General features: G+C 37.4%; 1 protein-coding gene across 2 annotated transcripts; it reads left to right on the forward strand.

Moving 5' to 3' along the window:
* The first annotated feature begins 1,691 nt into the window (after positions 1-1,691).
* On the forward strand, positions 1,692-15,485 carry LOC121859400 (myosin heavy chain, muscle-like). 2 transcript variants are annotated; one of them, XM_042356183.1, is made up of 22 exons: positions 1,692-1,790; positions 2,681-3,258; positions 3,425-3,452; positions 3,695-3,797; positions 3,961-4,050; positions 4,200-4,362; positions 5,889-5,992; positions 6,182-6,319; positions 6,451-6,720; positions 7,023-7,193; positions 7,289-7,616; positions 8,122-8,174; positions 8,520-8,607; positions 9,159-9,276; positions 9,772-9,889; positions 10,089-10,562; positions 10,734-11,620; positions 12,271-12,349; positions 12,793-13,038; positions 13,163-13,950; positions 14,057-14,510; positions 14,620-15,485. In XM_042356183.1, the coding sequence occupies exons 2-22, from the start codon at positions 2,751-2,753 to the stop codon at positions 15,136-15,138; spliced, it is 5,727 nt and encodes a 1,908-aa protein (XP_042212117.1). In that variant the 5' UTR covers positions 1,692-1,790; positions 2,681-2,750; the 3' UTR covers positions 15,139-15,485. The 2 variants fall into 2 exon arrangements, with proteins under 2 accessions (XP_042212117.1, XP_042212118.1); XM_042356184.1 differs by lacking the exons at positions 1,692-1,790; positions 2,681-3,258; positions 3,425-3,452; positions 3,695-3,797; positions 3,961-4,050 and adding an exon at positions 5,429-5,490 and having other exon boundaries at positions 4,252-4,362.
* Positions 15,486-19,879: the final 4,394 nt, after the last annotated feature.

Consider the following 19,879-nt stretch of genomic DNA (forward strand, 5'->3'; position numbering starts at 1 on the left):
ATCAAGCGGCTAATTCAACTTTAAAACATTTATGTTATTTTTCTTTGCCACATAAGGATTCTCTAAATTTTATTTCTATTAATTGGTGGAAAGGAATCCTCGTATGGTAAAATTGACTTTGTTCAATTCAAGATGTCGTTTACTATCATAACATGACCAAACGGTACCTATATTCGGCTAAGTAAGATTAAGTTAAGTAAGTATATTTAGGGTTTGGTTACGTTACATGAACTATATTCCCATCACTTTGTACCAAGAATAAAAAGTACCATTATTTGGCAAAAACGTCAGGAATGCAATGGACTAAACTCCACCACCGGGAACAAGGTCTATGTCACTGAACCAACCTGTACCGAATCCTTCTATCTTAATGGATTATGTATCCATTAAAAATTCATCCTATTTGGCATCGTAAGAATCTCTCGGGGCCAGGTCTCACGCCAAGTAACCAACCCTATAGCTACTCTTTACTAACCCCACTGCGGCCACTGGTAAGCACGGAGTACAGTGCATACCTTTCAGGAACTATGCGGATGAACAATTGCGAATCTGTATATCCTTAGTGCAGCACTTTTTAAACCGACGATCAAGATCTGCCATGAACCTTTCGTGGCACTTACGTAAAGTTTAACAATGCTGCCATAAAGTTTGGTGGATGTGGTAGAAAGCCTGATGGCACTATCAAAACGATTGGTGGCAGTACCATAAAGCTTGGGGGCATAAACATAAACCTTGCTGGCATTAGCATAAAGCTGGGTGACACTAACAAAGATTGGTAGTGATAAGTTAAAACTTGGTTGTACTAGCATAAATCTTGGTAGTACTAGCACACGCTTGGTAGTGATAGCATAAGGACTAACAGTACTAATATAAAGATTGGTAGTGCTAGCATAAAGCTTGGTAGTATTAGCATAAAGCTTGGTAGTACTAACATAAAGCTTGGTAGTCCTAATTTAATTCTTGGTTGTGTTAGCATAAAGCTTGGTAGCACTAGCACACATTTGGCAATACTAGCCTGATAGTAATAGCATACAACTTGGAAGTGCTAACTCAAATTTTGGTAGTACTAGCATAAAGCTTGGTAACACTAACATAAAGTTGGACAACATTACTGTAGCATCCAAGAGACTTTTGGCTATATGACAATAATCTGAGACAGATTCCGACGAAACAGAGGAATCTTGCAGAATGTCTCTTGAGAGCCTCACCTTAATAAACATATCACAAAAAAGCAATATAGAGGCAGAGTATTAGTTCTACCTGTGATAAAGGCCATAGGCGATCTACCACCCGGAACCCTAATATATCTATAACAATAAGTCGAAAGGTGTTCACTGAAGTCAATGTAATATATATATATATATATATATATATATATATATATATATATATATATATATATATATATATATATATATATATATATATATATATATATATATATATATATATATATATATATATATATTTATTTATTTATACACAAAATGAAAAATCAAACAAAAAACAAACATAAACCGATGGTTTATTATAATTTTCAGTCTGTAACAGAAGAATTTACCCGGGTGTACTGTGGTGGAGAGACTCGACTCGAAAAGGCGATGGTCAGCGTGATCGCTTGGCTCTATTTTTGCATGATACTTGCTTGCCAGCCCCCCCCAACCTCTCCTCAATTCCCGTTTGGTCTCAGCGCTAACTGACCTGGTACCTTGCTTGCGGGTCACCTTCAGACGCGCTCCGGTGGGTGCTTGAGACGGTGGTGTTCTGGTGGTAGTGCAGTGAAGCGTGTCGTAAGTTATCCTGAGGAATATTGCTGTGTTGGAAAACTAGTGACTTTCTCTGTGCTTCTGCTTGTCTTATTACTTAGTACACGTACTGTCTTCGTGAGAGTTCATGGTTACTTAGTGCTATATTTTGGCTTTTAAAATAACTGAGTTTAATTTATACAAAACTTGTTGAGAATGGTAGATTTGTTTTCAAAATATGAGCGTGTTTGTAACTGTCTATAACAGTGAATAAGGGAAAGCACCCTTAACCTTCCTATTCAAGTGTTAATTGTCTGTGTTTAAAAGATGCTGCTGTTTTCTGTCACAATGCTTCACCCTTTAGCGGACAGGGGCTCCCCTCAGCTGAATAAAATCGTCTGGCGATAGCCATAATAAAATACTTAAGTAATACTTTGCCCTCTAAAGGGTTAATCTAGAATGGTTTTAAGAGACTCATAGAACGAATCATTATCTTAGGAGGTATCTGAACTCAGTAGCACTAACTACATAATTATATGCTTTCATGTGGTTTGATTTTGTTCTGTAATAAACAATGAACTGTGTGACTAACTCGGGAATAATTTACTCATCCCTGGGTGCCAGCTTTAGCTTAGCGGTTGCTGTCTCGTAGCCTGTAGGAAATTCATAATTATACGACTATTTCTGCAAGGAGCCATCTCCCCATATTTGCCAAAATAAGAGTCAATAATAAATATTTTTAAGAAAATCAATGATTCCATAGACAAATAATGCAAAGTAAAGGGTATCACTGTGGGGATTCGCTCGGAGGCCCCAGGCTGTTACCATGATATTACATCATCTCTCTTCATACGGTCCCATACTTGGCCTTTCCTGGCAATATATTAGAATTTTTGCTTTTAACATGATTATGAATTCTTCTTTTTGCCTTACAGGAATATCTGAACGAACTATACCATCGAAGTTCACTATCTACTTCGACAACTTTAGGCACCCACCACCAAAATGCCCGGCCACGTGAAAAAGAGCACGGGTCCCGACCCTGACCCCTCCGAGTTCTTGTTCATCTCTATGGAGATGAAGATGAAGGATGCCACCAAGCCTTATGACTCCAAGAAGTCTTGCTGGATCCCTGATCCTAAGGAAGGCTTCATCGAAGGTGAGATCCAAGGGACCAAGGGTGACCTTATTACTGTCTACGCAGGTGGTGAGACCAAGAATTGGAAGAAGGACCAAGTAGGACAGGTCAATCCTCCCAAGTACGAGAAATGCGAGGACATGTCTAACTTGACTTACCTTAACGATGCCTCCGTCCTGTACAACTTGAAGAGCCGTTACGTCCACAGGCTCATCTACACCTACTCCGGTCTCTTCTGTATCGCCATCAACCCCTACAAGCGGTACCCCATCTACACCAACCGTACGGTCAAGATCTACCAGGGTAAGAGGCGTAATGAAGTGCCTCCTCATCTCTTCGCCATCGCCGACGGTGCCTACATGAACATGATGCAACGTGAGTGTTTATCTTGTTTTCTTTGCAAGTCGTAAGAAATAATGCAAATACAAAACCCAGTCACGGCTTAAGTATACCAAAGATCATATAAACTTGGGGAATATATTGTCAACAGATAGGAAATAAACTCACCACCTCTAAAGATATTTGCTCTTTCTCCTTACAGTTGGCGAGAACCAGTCTATGCTTATCACGTAAGTGAACCTATAATTGTATGAACATAAACACTTTAATAAAGAAGAAAAACATGTATATGGAAAGCGAAAAGTAGAACTAATATAATATTAAACTTTGATAAATGAGGCCAATTATCACACTAATGATAATATAATTTGTAATGGACTACACCTGTGTATTTAGTGTTCCTGTATCAGTTTTTGCCATTTGACATATTTGTTATCTTTCAATAACGGAATAACTTTATTTCCTACCACAGCGGTGAGTCTGGTGCTGGTAAGACAGAGAACACCAAGAAGGTACTCTCCTACTTCGCCAACGTCGGCGCCACCACCAAGAAGAAGGGCGAGGTAGCCAAACAGGTAAGTTTATGCATGGAAGTTTTTTTCAGATTTTCTCTTGCTAAATTATTAAAGCCTTTAGTTAGATACTTCGGTGTTTTAAATAAACAAAATTCAAACCGGGTCTCGTCAAATAGTTTGCTCCGACACGGTAGTAATAAAGCAACTCTCACTTGCACTTCAGAACCTCGAGGACCAGATCATCCAGACCAACCCTGTACTGGAGGCCTTCGGTAACGCCAAGACCACCCGTAACGACAACTCCTCCCGCTTCGTGAGTTGAACCATCTTCTCTTCTCTATAACCATAAAGTAGAAAATATTATTGTAACTTTCTGAGAAACAAAACTCTGTATTAAATTAGTGTTCATTTAATGTGTCTAACCCAAGTTTCATGAGGTCATGCCATCCGTTCTCTACACAGGGTAAGTTCATCCGTATCCACTTCCAACAAAATGGCAAGCTGTCCGGTGCTGATATTGAGGTCTACCTGCTGGAGAAGGCTCGTGTCATCTCCCAGCAGCCCGCCGAGCGTTCCTACCATATCTTCTACGAGATGATGTCCGACCAGATTAAGGAGCTCAAGCGTAAGTATTTATTTTTTATGGCTCTTGTACTTTACTTATGTGTCCCCATTTTACATCAGTGTATAGGGAGGTATTGTATTAAAAAAAAAAAAAAAAAAAATATATATATATATATATATATATATATATATATATATATATATATATATATATATATATATATATATATATATATATATATATATATATATATATATTATTTCATTAACCGAATAAAGCACGCGGACTTCTACATATAATCAACACCTCACCCCACCAGGACACTAAAAGCAGTCTTGGACTGCTTTTAGTGTCCTGGTGGCCCAGAGGTAACATTCCCCGGTCACAGTCTTAAGATCGTGGGTGGGGAACTGACTTTAGTGGTCCTGGTGGCCCAGAGGTAAAGTTCCGAGGTCACAGTCTTAAGATCGTGGGTTCGAATACTGGCGGAGTGAGGTGTTGATTATGTATATATATATATATGTTCTATTATTTTACGTTTTAGTACAAATAAAAATTGTATTTCAATTTATTTTCATCGTTATTATGAAGTGGGCATTAAGCCAGAAACTTCGACATTTCCGAGTGCCTTAAGATTTTTTTTTTTTGATATTTTTTAGTAATACTTAATAACTATATAAAGGTTGTCCCAGTATGGCGTGTCCTGAGAAAAACATCGCTTCAGAGATAAACGAAACAATGACAAAATAATATTTTATAAACAAAATACTATTCTTCAATGCGAAATAGCTCTAAAATGCGATACGTACCCATTAGTTTTCTTACTAAAACTCATTTGTCTTCTGAGTAACACATTACAAGTACCAAATTGGTTAGTAGGCAATAATTTCCAATTATGACTGTTTAAACTATCGTGGGCTATGGGTGTTTGTCTGTTTGTCTGTCGCTTTGTCTGTACGTAAAGTAAATCTGTTTGTGTGTGTGTGAGTGTGTGTGTGTGTGTGTGTGTGTGTGTGTGTGTGTGTGTGTGTGTGTCCACACGACAATTGCACCATTAATATTTTAGGTATTCACATTGGCGTGACATTCTTTGCTCCTCATTTAAAAGATGTTTTCTAAATTACAGCAACAATATCGCAGCAACATTACTGTCTCCTCCGCTGATGAAGCAGAGAAAACTTCTGTTAAGTGAGTTGTGCTGTTGCGTAGTGCAGCTCCTATTATGGATTGGTTTGAATATCGAAGAATTCTAAGACGATTAATCGATATTCTGTCCCCTTTGCTTTATGTCTTCAGTTTTAAAACACTCGTTTAAAGTCCAAACCTGAGAGAATAATCAGCCGGACTTTGATACTTTCTACTTTATAAATCTCGGTTGGATCTTTGAATTTAGCGGTGTGACTAAGTGTTCTCTCAGTGGCCACTTCTACTTACACTGTTAAAAGCTAACACGGAAGATAGCATATGACCACTTATCACATAATATTTTTTCCCAAGAAGGAATTCCTTAGTTTCAAGAAGGGATGCATAAGAAAAATGAGTCTTAATCATAGGGATCCATTACTCACACTTTTTCCCTTCTGCAGCCTCGTGTTTACTTAGTGACGACATCTACGATTATCACTACGTGTCTCAGGGCAAGGTCACCGTCCCCTCCATTGATGACGGCGAGGACATGCAGTTCTGTCACGTGAGTGGTTTAACTAGGTGTATTATCCGGCCCAACCACCTGTGTGTGTTTCACTGAAAGTGTACAAAAGTTGCAATCGATATGTATTAATGACGAATATCGATTAGAGATGCTACTTTTGCTGTTTGCATCTATGTATCAAAGCACAAGAGTATATATTTTTTACTTCACATTGCCTTCTAACTCTAGGACGCCTTCGACATTCTTGGCTTCACAAAACGAAACGTTGAAGAAGTCTACAAGGTCACCGCCGCTGTCATGCACATGGGTGAGATAAAGTTTAAGCAGAGGGGTCGCGAGGAGCAGGCTGAACCCGATGGTACTGAGGTAATCACTCTTATCTCTTACAGCGTTTTGTAAAAATTTAGTTTGTAATATCCTTAGGGCTCATTTGAACCTTTTAGAAGTATGTTTGTTAATTAGATAGAGAAATTTAGTTAATTTCTTTTCTTTTTCAGAAAGGTGACATAGTTGCCAAACTGATGGGTGTTGAAGGCGCTGATCTATACAGGAATATTACCAAGCCCAAGATCAAGGTCGGCTCAGAGTTCGTAGCCAAGGGCATGAACGTGAACCAGTGTTATTACTCTGTCGGTGCCTTGGCTAAGGGTCTCTTCGATCGTGTCTTCAAGTGGCTGGTTGTGATTTGTAACAAGACTCTTGAGACTGGTCAAAAGCGTCATTCATTCATCGGTGTGCTCGATATTGCCGGCTTCGAGATTTTCGACGTAAGTAACAAAGTTATGATGTTCCTTTGCTGTTTGCATATGTTTTGTGATGGAATTTTTTTACAGTGAATATTTAATAAAGTGATCTCTTTTAATTTTAAGGCATTGTGCAGACATATGTATGGAAGACACCGCTATAAAACATAATTAATTTTGAATGAAAAGGAAAGAGCGTATTGCTGGCAATGTTTGCAATCTTTGTCATGATATAACATATATATTAATCTTATTATCAATGTTATTATTATTAAGACAACTTAATTTACTATGAATTATAATCTATATTTTTTTACCTCCACCAGTACAACGGCTTTGAACAGATCTGCATCAACTTCTGTAACGAGAAGCTGCAGCAGTTCTTCAACCATCACATGTTTGTGCTGGAGCAGGAGGAATACAAGAAGGAAGGCATCGACTGGGTCTTCGTGGACTTCGGTATGGATCTGCAGGCCTGCATCGAGCTCTTCGAGAAGGTAATAGTTAAAGACAGGTACATTAGGTGTTTGAGAATATCATAGTCTTCATCTTCGTTAATACAGAAAGTACTAATATATTATACTTTCGACAGAAAATGGGTTTGCTCGCCATCCTTGAGGAAGAATCTATGTTCCCCAAGGCTACTGACAAGTCTTTCTCTGAGAAGTTAAATGCTAACCACCTTGGAAAGTCTCCTGTGTTCATCAAGCCTAAGCCACCAAAGGCTGGTATACCAGAAGCTCACTTCGCCATTGTTCACTACGCTGGTACTGTCAGTTACAACCTGAGTGGCTGGCTCGAGAAGAACAAGGATCCTCTCAACGACACTGTTGTTGACCAGCTCAAGAAGTCCAACAACGAACTTATCGTCACGATCTTTGCTGACCATCCCGGACAGTCTGGTCCCGTCGAGTCTAAAGGTGGTAAGTATTGAAAGTCTGTTTTTCATTATTTTGTGTTTGTAAAAACTGCGTAAAAATGTGGTAGCAACACCTCTTAATGTCTTGCATTTGTTTCAGAATAATGTAAAATAAAAGAGCATATTAATAATCAGTGCTTTCATGTTATTATGTACTACATCGGGTTTTCATATACATTGCCAATATCAAGTTACACTAACAATGTCCCTTCTCTCTCTCCACAGATTCCAGTCTTCATCCTGTAACTTGATGGCCGAGGCAGACATGATTCTAATAATTTTTATAGTGTGGTGCCTGAGGAAAAAAATCAAATTAATATAGAAGTTTTTACAATTTAACCTGTTCCACAATTTTTTCTGATACTGTTGGTCCCAAACAGTTGGATATTCATGAACTAAAGGAATTGTAATTCATTGTGAATCATTGGTAACAAATAACCTAAATCTCATACTGAACTTTTCAGTAAAAAATCTTAAGCAATGCATTCACATTTGGTTACTTTCAGGTGGTCGTGGTGCAAAATCTGGTTCCTTCAAGACTGTGTCTTCTGGATACAGGGTATGTGCATTTGCTTTACTTTAGCGTCTCCCATCCTCTGTGCCTTGAAATACCTTAATCGTCAAAAAACATTTTCTTTAAAAAAATTTAAAAACAAAGTTTACATTTTTATAACAATTCTTACGGTGGACATTTTCAGTACTAACACTTACTGATCATTTTGTCTCTCTCATGTATCTTCGTTAAAATTAATGAACGAAGAAAATCCACAAACAATTCTACCAGCTATAAATGCATCCTTCAGAATGACTTGATTCTGGTCATTTATCACTGATGCTAGCACCAGTCCTCTTTCTTAGTTGCCTGAGAGGGTGGTTTATATGTCCTTGATGCCTTCTCCCACAGGACCAGTTGAACAACCTGATGAGGACCCTCAACTCTACTCACCCTCACTTCATCCGTTGTATCGTCCCCAACGAGACCAAGTCTCCTGGTAAGTTGAGAGATGCGCAACTGACTTGTATCCCATACAGTATATGCGATACAAACCATTGTCTGGCATAAGTGACTTTTTCCTAAATATCACTTGAGTCAAAACAAATATTTACACAAGAATTGTATTTCACACAAGACTTCCTTATTGATGAAATGCCTCTGAGATTCACCTGTCATCAATAACTTTTAACACTTTTGTTCTTTTCTGGGAAATTATTTTCATTTGTTGTTCTCCATAACACCATAGTAAATAAAGTTGTTCATGGTTACCCACACAAACATGGGTCCTTCGATTAAAGCAATTAAAGCACAGAAAAAATATGTACTTACTATATTTTATGATAATTTCGTGAATAATTTCATTATCAAATTGTATTGTTCTGGCACCGAGCAAACATTATTTTACTTTTGCATTATTATTACATTATAAAGATTAGAAAAGGCTGTAGCAAAAACCAAGAAATGGAGGTTTGATACATCCCATAAAAATTTGTCCCCAATGATAAATTATGGAAGCATGAAACTACGAATATTATCGCCTTTCGTCAGGTGTGACTGAGGCCGGCTTGATCATGCACCAGCTGACCTGTAACGGTGTACTTGAGGGTATCCGTATCTGTCGTAAGGGCTTCCCCAACAGGATGGTCTACCCTGACTTCAAGCACCGGTGAGTTTTCTCCAAGTTTACTGAAAATATTGAAATTTATATTGCAATTAAATATGTATATTCTGAACCAGGAAAAAAATATATTGTTTATTACCTCGAAAGATCATGTTTCTTAAATTTTTTGGATTGTCTCTTATACTTATGAGGCTGACATTAACAAACTTCTTAAAAATTATTCAAACGTTTTCGTAACTTTAGTATTAACTTACATTGTAAACTTGTATGTGTTTTGTCAGAGGATATATTATCACATACCATGTTTCCATGATTGTTAGTTATAACCTAAATATTTACAGAATGAAAACTCGATACTTCTTTTGAAGTACTGGGTAACTTAGGTGTTAAGTTTTACGTTGTAGAATTATTTTCTTTTAATTACAGCTATATCGCTATATATATATATATATATATATATATATATATATATATATATATATATATATATATATATATATATATATATATATATATATATATATATATATCTTCCCGCAGCTATAAAATCTTGGCTTCCAAGGAGATGACTGATATAGCAGACGAGAAGAAAGCTGCAAAAGTTTGCTTCGAAAAGGCGGGTCTGGACCCAGAAAGCTATCGTCTTGGCAACACTAAGGTACATCAATGTATTTGTTTCGTTTTATCAATACGTAATTGGCAGACCAGATCATCGCTTTCAGCATTATCTTTTTACCTACTGTAGCTGATAATGGTTCGTTGCAAATTATGCTGAGTTACTGTAAGTCACCTGAAATAGCATGGTTTGCTAAGTATTAATTTATGACTGCTATTATTGTATTATCTATTTTCCACAGGTATTCTTCCGCGCTGGTGTCCTGGGTAACTTGGAAGAAATCCGTGACAATTTCTTGGGTAAGATCATTACCTGGCTGCAGTCATGGATGCGCGGTTTCACCGGCCGTAAAGAATTCGGCAGACTCCAGGAACAGCGTGTTGCCCTTGTTGTTGTCCAACGCAACCTGAGGAAATTCCAGGCGATGCAGTCCTGGGTCTGGTTCAATCTCTGGCAGAAGGTCAAACCCCTCCTTCATGTCACTCGCATTGAAGACGTCATTAACGCCCTTCAAGATAGGGCCAAGGCTGCGGTGGAAAATTTGGAGAATGAATCTAAGGCTCGTCAGGATCTGGAAGTTTCCAACGCTGCATTAACAGAGGAAAAGAACAATCTCCTGGCTACTCTTTCATCTACGAAAGGCAATATGTCTGAGTTTCTTGAGCAACAAGCAAAATTGCAGAGCCAAAAAGTTGAACTTGAAGCACAACTCTCTGTAAGTTGCCTTACATATAAGAGAGTTTTGGAGTTAATATGGAAACACTGTATATATATATATATATATATATATATATATATATATATATATATATATATATATATATATATATATATATATCTAATATACATGTTATCTTATGTATTTTCATATTTCTATTATTTCTAGGATGTCACCATGCACTTACAAAAAGAGGAAGAGGCCCGAATTGCAGTCGGCCAAGAAAGGAAGAAGACTGACCAAGAGGCAACCAATATGAAGAGAGATTTCGAAGACCTCGAACTAACAATTCAAAAGCTTGAACAAGAAAAAGCTGGTAAGGATCACCAGATCCACAATCTCAATGAAGAGATTGCTCATCAAGAAGAACTAATTAACAAGGTAAATAAAGAAAAGAAGCAACTGCAAGAATACAACCAGAAGACCGCTGAAGATCTTCAAGGCGTCGAGGATAAGTGCAATCATTTCAACAAAATGAAAACCAAGCTTGAGCAGACTCTTGACGAGCTTGAAGATTCCGTTGAACGCGAGAAAAAGTTGCGTGCTGAGGTTGAAAAGAGCAAGAGGAAAGTTGAAGGAGACCTTAAATTGTCCCAAGAGACAGTTTCTGACCTGGAGCGCAATCATAGAGAAATCGAAAACACCATTCAACGCAAAGAAAAAGAGATTTCCGCACTCTCCAATAAGATTGAGGAGGAACAGAGTATTGTATCTAAGAGTCAAAGACAGGTAAAGGAACTTCAGTCCCGCATCGAGGAGCAAGAACAAGAGGTTGAGCACGAGCGCCAGGCTCGTGCTAAGGCTGAGAAAGGTAAGTCTAACTTGGCCCGCGAATTGGGAGACCTAGGAGATCGTCTGGATGAGGCTGGTGGAGCCACAGCCGCCCAGGTGGAGCTCAACAAGAAGCGTGATGCTGAACTGGGTAAACTCCGCCGTGACCTCGAGGAAACCACCATCCAGCATGAGTCTGCCCTCAATCTCCTTCGCAAGAAGCATAATGATGCCGTCGCTGAAATGTCTGAGCAAGTTGACCATCTTACCAAGATGAAGGCCAGGTAAGTACACACACACTCATATATATACAGTATATATATATATATATATATATATATATATATAACAGTGCACAAGGATAATTACATGCTAGCTATAATTTCTATATATTTTTTAAATTTCTGATTGGTCACATTTGATCAAGTAGATTGTTTCATTGCCATAATATATACAAATGACTATTATATAGAAAAAATAAGCCTTCACCTAGCTTCATCTAACCTAACTTACTTTAAATATAATGTTAAAATTAATCTTAAATAAAAAAAATATACAAAATCTGAATTCTTTTCCATTAAGTTTTAGTAATAAAAAGAAAAAGTGATCCCAATTTCCCAAGGACGATAGTTGTTTTCCAAAGTTTATATATATATGTGTATATATATATATATATATATATATATATATATATATATATATATATATATATATATATATATATATATATATATATATATATATATATATATATATATATATATATATATATATATATATATATATATATATATATATATATATATATATTTATATATATATTTATATATATAATATATTAGCATAGTTGCCCGGGAAGACTCTCTCTCTCTCTCTCTCTCTCTCTCTCTCAGTAGCAGCTATGTTAATTGTTACTATCTTTGAACAATACCAGGACTGAGAAGGAGAAAGACGCTCTGAAGCGAGCTGCTGATGATGCCAAGTCTGCCATGGATAGTCTTGCTCGGGATAAGGTAAGACCAGGCACTGTTCACTAAACACTCACCATTGATTTGCATGATAGTCATAGTTCGAGGAATAGGATGAAATAATGGACAATATTCAGTGATAAGGGATGTACGACAGATAAGATTATATTGTTTTATTTATATCTTTGTCAATTTCTGTTATTACTGATATTCTAGAAGCCTTCCATGCCTTTATGTTTATTATCAGATGATAATACCAATACATTACCTGTGTAATTTCGCTAGATCTTTTTCGTAATAAGAGCATCACAAGAAAATAGCTGCAGTTTTGAAATTCAAATAAGATATCACAAAACATAAGTTTGTCATGTTATTACCAATTCCATTATTAAAATATTTTCCTGTTTCTAATCGAATTAAAACATTACTACAGTAGTAGTAGTAGTACAGAACGATTATTAAAAACTGAGCATTAATATTTTACTTAGGCTGCTGCCGACAAAGGAAACAAGCAAGTTCAGCAACAGATCAACGAGGCTAATGGCAGATTCGAAGAGGCTAATCGTACCCTCAACGACTTCGATGCTACTAAAAAGAAGCTTGCTGTTGAGAATGCTGAACTCCTACGCCAGCTTGAGGAGACTGACAACCAAATTAGCATGCTGTCTAAGCTGAAGGTGTCCCTGAGCACTCAGCTTGACGAAGCAAAGAAGTATGCAGATGAAGAGAGCAAGGTAATTTTTTTTTTATCTATATATAATAATATGGTATTTCGTAAACCAAATAGGACAATTACTATAGCGTAGCTCCAAAAGCTAGCGATATATTATATTCATATTTTGAATTCTATCGTTTTAGGAGCGTTCAACTATACTTGGAAAGTATCGCAACTTGGAACACGACATTGACGGACTTCGCGAACAGTTGGATGAAGAAGCTGAAGGTAGAAGTGACAGCCAGCGCCAACTTTCCAAAGCCAACACTGAAGCCCAAATGTGGCGCGCTAAATATGAGTCTGAGGGAGTTGCCCGGGCTGAGGAGCTTGAGGCTGCTCGCTTGAAACTTGCTGCCCGTCTTGAGGAAGCTGAATCACAGATTGAGCAACTCAATGTAAAAAATATGAGCCTTGAAAAGAGTAAGCAACAAATTAGTTCTGAGCTTGACGAAATACATATTGCAGCTGAACGCGCCCAAAACCTAGCAATAGCTGCTGAAAAGAAACAGAAGTCCTTTGATAGAATCATAACTGAATGGAAGGTGAAGGTTGACGACCTTGCTGTCGAACTGGATTCATCCCAAAAGGAGTGTCGCAACTATTCATCTGAACTCTTCCGCGTTAAGGCTTCCTATGAAGAAAACCTTGGAACACTTGACTCAGTCCGCCGCGAGAACAAAGGCCTTGCTGATGAAATCAAAGACTTGATGGATCAGATTGGAGAAAGTGGTCGGTCCTACCACGAACTGGAGAAGAATGGCAAGCGTCTTGAAATCGAAAAAGATGAACTGCAGGCCGCTCTTGAGGAGGCTGAGGCCGCTCTTGAACAGGAAGAAAACAAGGTGCTTCGTAGTCAGCTTGAACTCAGTCAAGTCAAACAGGAAATTGACAAGCGTATTCAGGAGAAAGAAGAGGAATTTGATAACACTCGGTTAGTATATATTTTTTTATTACTTCACTGATATTTACAGTATTGTGTATATGTATGTATATGTAGAGTATGTAAAGTGTTATATTTGAGTGTTTTCATCTTTCAGCAAAGTTCACCAACGTGCCATTGAAACCATGCAGTCTTCCCTTGAGGCAGAAGCCAAGGGCAAGGCTGAAGCTCTCCGTCAGAAGAAGAAATTGGAGACTGATATTAGTGAACTCGAGGTTGCCTTGGACCATTCTAATAAAGCTAACTCTGACCTTCAAAAATATATCAAGAAACTTCAGGTCGAGATGAGGGACCTACAAGTACGGGTAGAAGAAGAACAACGTCTTGCCTCTGAATACCGTGAACAACACAGTATTGCTGATCGCCGGGCTAAGGCTCTCAATGGTGAATTGGAAGAATCACGTACACTTCTCGAACAGTCTGACCGTGGTCGTCGCCAGGCAGAGTCAGAGCTTAGTGATGCCAATGAAAAAATGGGCAGCCTGAGTGCCCAGAACAATTCCCTCGCTATAGCCAAGAGGAAGTTGGAAGGAGAAATGACAACCCTTCAAGTAAGTTTAAATTGTGTAGCTGTTGAAATTGTAGTATTAGATGTCTGTTTCCATATGAAATTTTTATTTTGTTAAATATACAATTGATAATTTTTTATACCAATTTCAGTCTGATATCGACGAGATGCTGAACGAAGCCAGGAACTCTGAGGACAAGGCTAAGAAGGCAATGGTTGACGCCGCCCGCCTGGCTGATGAACTCCGCGCAGAGCAGGAACACGCCCAGACCCAGGAGAAGATGCGCAAGGGTCTGGAAGTTTCCATTAAGGATCTTCAGCTTCGACTTGAGGAAAGCGAGAGTAGTGCCTTGAAAACTGGCAGGAAGACTTTGGGTAAGCTGGAATCCCGTCTTCATGAGTTGGAAGGCCAGTTAGACGATGAGTCTCGTCGTCATGCTGACGCCCAGAAGAACCTGAGGAAGTGTGAGAGGCGCATCAAGGAGCTCACCTTCCAGTCCGATGAGGACAAGAAGAACCACGAGAGGATGCAGGACCTTGTCGACAAGCTGCAGCAGAAGATCAAGACCTACAAACGCCAGATCGAGGAGGCAGAAGAGATCGCCGCCCTGAACTTGGCCAAGTTCCGCAAAACACAACAGGAGCTAGAGCAAGCTGCAGGAAGTGCTTAATATTCTTGGCCTCCATTCTTACAAACGTATGGGCTATAATGTCAGTTTCAGAGCATATTAATAAATTCTATTCGGTTGAAATAGCTCATATAAATTTATGAAATAATTGTTTAGTGTAATCTATAATTATTTTATGCGAAAATAATATAGTAATTTTTGAAAATATAAACAAAATGAATGTATTGATGAGAAATACTGGCAAAAGAAAAATAAATTATATATATTTACGTAACCTAATTCCATTTTTTATTATAATAAGCCCAATATACAAGTTTATGATATTATTGTATACGTCATTCACATTATAGAAGAAAAAGGTTCAATACACTCAGCAAAGCAAAACTATATACCCAAATTGTTTTATTTCTGTACATCTAAATGAATTAGATGTACGTTCCTTCCTAACACTTGCCATAACCCAGCCAGCCACTATTTAGTAGGTTTAAGCAATTGGCAGCTATTATTGTTAACATATATTTTAACACTTTACATATCTTGTAATTCCATCGCCTTAACATTTAGAGAATATTGATTCATATAAATATTTTACGCATACATGATTGAGATTGGATGGTAACTACTAGAAAGGTGATCATAATAACAATTACCCAGCCTAGCACATGAACTATTGACTCAGTTTTTCTAGAAGTAGTCAACATCTTTACTCGGTTTGCCACTAACCCAAATCGAATTAAAAGATTTTGAGATTTTTTATTTTTTATTTATTTTTTATTTTTATTTTTACACGCGCACATTTACTACAGAACATGGTGAAGAATGCAATGTGTCACGAAACCCTGTCTTTGGAGATTACTCTTGACATCATATACGGGTGAGTCACAATGGGATGTGCAACGAAAACTTCGCTGTTTGAGACATACAAAGAATGGATGCAATTATGTAAAAGAGGTGATTCAGGTTAACAGAAGTTCGAGATGAATGATAAAAGACAATCAGGTATACTACAGGATTTAGAATCTTGTTATTTTTATATTGCAAAAAATAAAATGGAGATCGGAAAGTAGATTTATAATCAAATGAAGAATAAAGAGCAGTTAATGAAGAGAATGAAATGATGCATATCACATTTGATAAATTAGAAGCGTATTTAGAAGCTAAATTTAAGTTCAGAAATGACCATTGTACAAATGTTTTACCGAAAGGGGCAGCGAAACATTAAAATAAGCAGTATGGATTCTGCAACGATAGAACGCGTCATCTTCCAGATTTGAAAGTTGATTTCAGTTTGCCGACTCCCAGTTTAATCAATTGTAACAATTTTGGCCAACAAGCAGAAACTAACCCATTGTCGACTTACTGTATTATGCATTAACTGACCAGACCAAAACTCAGAAAGGTAACTGTACGGTACTTAAATCTTAAATCTTGTTTAAGGAGACACTGTAACCGTTACTGTAACACTGCACTTGGTTACCTTTATATCAGAAATACTGAATTAGTTACTGATTCACAGTTGGGCGGACTAAGGGTGCTATTGACGCGAACCAGAGACACTTAGAGGAAAAGGGTTTGTGGGACATCTAAAAACAAGAACATTCTATTATTTTTTTCATGTTATCCATTATATTGTAATTACCTACATTTTGAAGGCGGTAAAGACTCAGGAAATTATATTCCCATAATTTCAAGTTAATTAGGAAAGGTATGAATAAATCGTTTGGGGGGAAGCGGGTAAAACATAGTACTATTTGAAGCTGATCTCATGCTTTATTCCTGTTTATGCAGACAGTTTTATGTGCTCGTCCCCCCCCCCAAAAAAAAATAAATAAAAAAAATAAAAAAATATAAAAATATAATTTATAATAGGAAAAGGTCTGTGAGTCTCTGTCTATCTTTTCTAGCCATAGCTCCAAAATGGAAGCAGTTAAGAGTCCTGAAAGTTTACACACATATTATATGGTTCGGGAGGTTATGCATCTTGGCAAGAACCAAAAAGTTATCGCCACGGTGATTGCGGGAAGTGATTACCCGGGTTAGGAAGGGCAAACTGTGACAGTCGAGGTTATATGGTTTAGACATAAACCGAATAAAGCCGGGTAATTTTGCGAGTAATAAAATAAAAACTTTAAATAAACAATCGATTATTCTCCTCCTGAAGCTTCAAATTATATATAATAAACCAGTAAAGGTAAGAACAAACGAGGACATTCCAACTTCACAACAGTTTAGTCACATGACAGGAATATAGTTTCCTGACTTGTAACCACCCAAGAAAATAGAATTCAGTAATCAAAGTATAAAGAGTTACAATACATAAGCAATACATGCACATTGTTTTAGCTAATTCATAACTGTCTCATTTCTCAGTATAATTACAATGGTCAGGTGATGAACACAAAAGTGACTCGGATATCGAGTGAATTATTTTGTAGACATTAATTAACATTATCCCAAACTATCTGGAAATAGGCAGAGGACAACCAACTTTATATTCCTAAGGAGCAAAGTAGTTTATATTAACAATGTAAACGTGGAGAAGTCTTTCGAAATGAGATAAAGTCACAGTTAACATGGAGCAAGATTCTCAGAGTGAACCAATATGGAACCGGTGAAGGAAGAGAATGACACATCAGTTATATGTTTACCTGTGATAACACACTGCGCAAGGATAACCGTGTACCAAAAGATAATCGACAATTAAGCTTTAAAGAATACGTCCGTGGAAATTAATTCGTATATGCTGTTTCATTCAAGGTGGCACCGTTTACTATTATAAGATAACCTAAAGTAGGATACGACAATTTCGTTTAATTGTTTGATTTAAGTTCGGAGCCCGTTTGACGAACTGGGCAAAATTACTACCAAGTTCAATATACAGTACTGTGTGCCCGTTTGTATTGTTTTGATTTACATTATAGTTGTCATTAAAGTTACTTGTTTCCAGGTTATGAGCCCGAGAACGCTTAGCGTCGAGGACTGTGGTCGCCAACCCTCTTACTGTATATTAGGAAGTTACGTGGATTGAATGATTAATTGATTGATTTTTCTTTTTTACGGGGATTAGCCCACCCGGGCACAGGTCACTGACCCACATCGGGGCCTGGGGGGTGAAAATTGATGATGATTGATTGATTGATTGATTGATTGATTGATTGATTGATTGATGATGATGATGATGATGATGATGATGATGATGATGATGATGATGATGATTTTTATGATGATGATGATGATGATGATGATGATGATGATGATTTTTATGATGATGATGATGATGATGATGATGATGATGATGATGATGATGACGACGACGACGACGACGATGATGATGATGATGATGATGATGATGATGATGATGACGATGATGATGATGATGATGATGAACGAACAAATATAAATCAAGAGTGAGAAAAGATATACATTATGTATGTTGTGTTGTCAAAGTATGAGAAACAATTGAGACCTGCAATTGTGTGTAAATGAGGCAGAAAGTCAGATCAGCAACCTGGGACTTGGTCACAATTTTCGTGATGCCATAGGGCAGCAGGGTCTACCATTAGACAACACATTATGCTTCCAATACCTTCCCAGGCGGTAGACCTCCCTGTTTGGCAGCTGCCTACTACCTACTACTTGATTGATTGGGCCAAACAATTTTGAATTATAAAAATACTGATGAAACTTAATATGAATCCTTATTAGCCAAATTCGAGCTTATTTGTCAAACGTTAAGGTAACTGCTGTATATAAAATTCTTTGAAAGTCAGTACAGTCTCTAGTGCTTAATTGTTGAGAAAAAAAAAGATGATGGGCCTTCACATGAATGTATAGTCAGAGCACCAAATATAATTGTGTGTGTTAAAGGTCAATGTTACAAGTGGTGTTGAAATGTTTAATGGTCTGCGTTACTATTGTACTGTACATGCTGAGTACTTTGGCAATGATAACTGGAGGTGGCTCTTTCGCTCGAATGACATGTTACTTAAGGGGGGTGGCGGCCGAGTTTCTTGGGCTCAATTTAAACGTTCGTTTTGTTTAGTGAGTTAGAGTGGATAAATAGGAGAGTGGTAAATGAGACTACATTGAGTAATAAAAATGCAGGATTTATGGAAACAATTGGTTATTAAGATCAAAGCTCCGGCACGATACTGACATCTTATATGATGCATAAAACGCCGAGGGTGTATTTTAAGCAACACTAATATGGATAAAGCAGTATACGTTGCTGCACTGTGAAGAATGGCGCGTGAACGGGTAAGCTGCTATAATTATTCGAGAAATTCAACAAAGAGCATTGAGCAAAATAATCTTGTCAATATAATTTCATTACCACATATCAACAGTTAAGGCAGGTGTTGAGTCTCCAAGGATGTTATTCCCACAATCAACAGATAAGGTCTTTAAGCACTTTACTGGGCTCGCAATTATACTAGTCAGACAACAACTAAAAATTAAGAGACAGAAGTATAATTGGATTGTGGGAGTTCCTAGAATGTAGTATAGGGGAGACTCCTTAAGCTATGAAAGCGAAAGGGAGGAAAAATATTCTCGCAAAATGTTCATAGCTTGAATAAAAACAGATAATTTAAATAGCAGTAATATCAGACTGTCAAAATATCAATAAAAGTGATTTAGAAGAATGAAGAAATGCATTTTATAAAGGTGATGATAATAAACAATGCTACAGTTGTCTGAAAAAAAAAACCCAGAACGCATGAACGTATTGACAAGTAATCTTGGTAGCTGTAAACGGATAACAGCGACACTTGCTCCTATCATA

Source organism: Homarus americanus, unplaced genomic scaffold, assembly GCF_018991925.1.
Source record: "Homarus americanus isolate GMGI-L3 unplaced genomic scaffold, GMGI_Hamer_2.0 scaffold7626, whole genome shotgun sequence".
Classification (NCBI taxonomy): Eukaryota; Metazoa; Arthropoda; class Malacostraca; order Decapoda; family Nephropidae; genus Homarus; species Homarus americanus.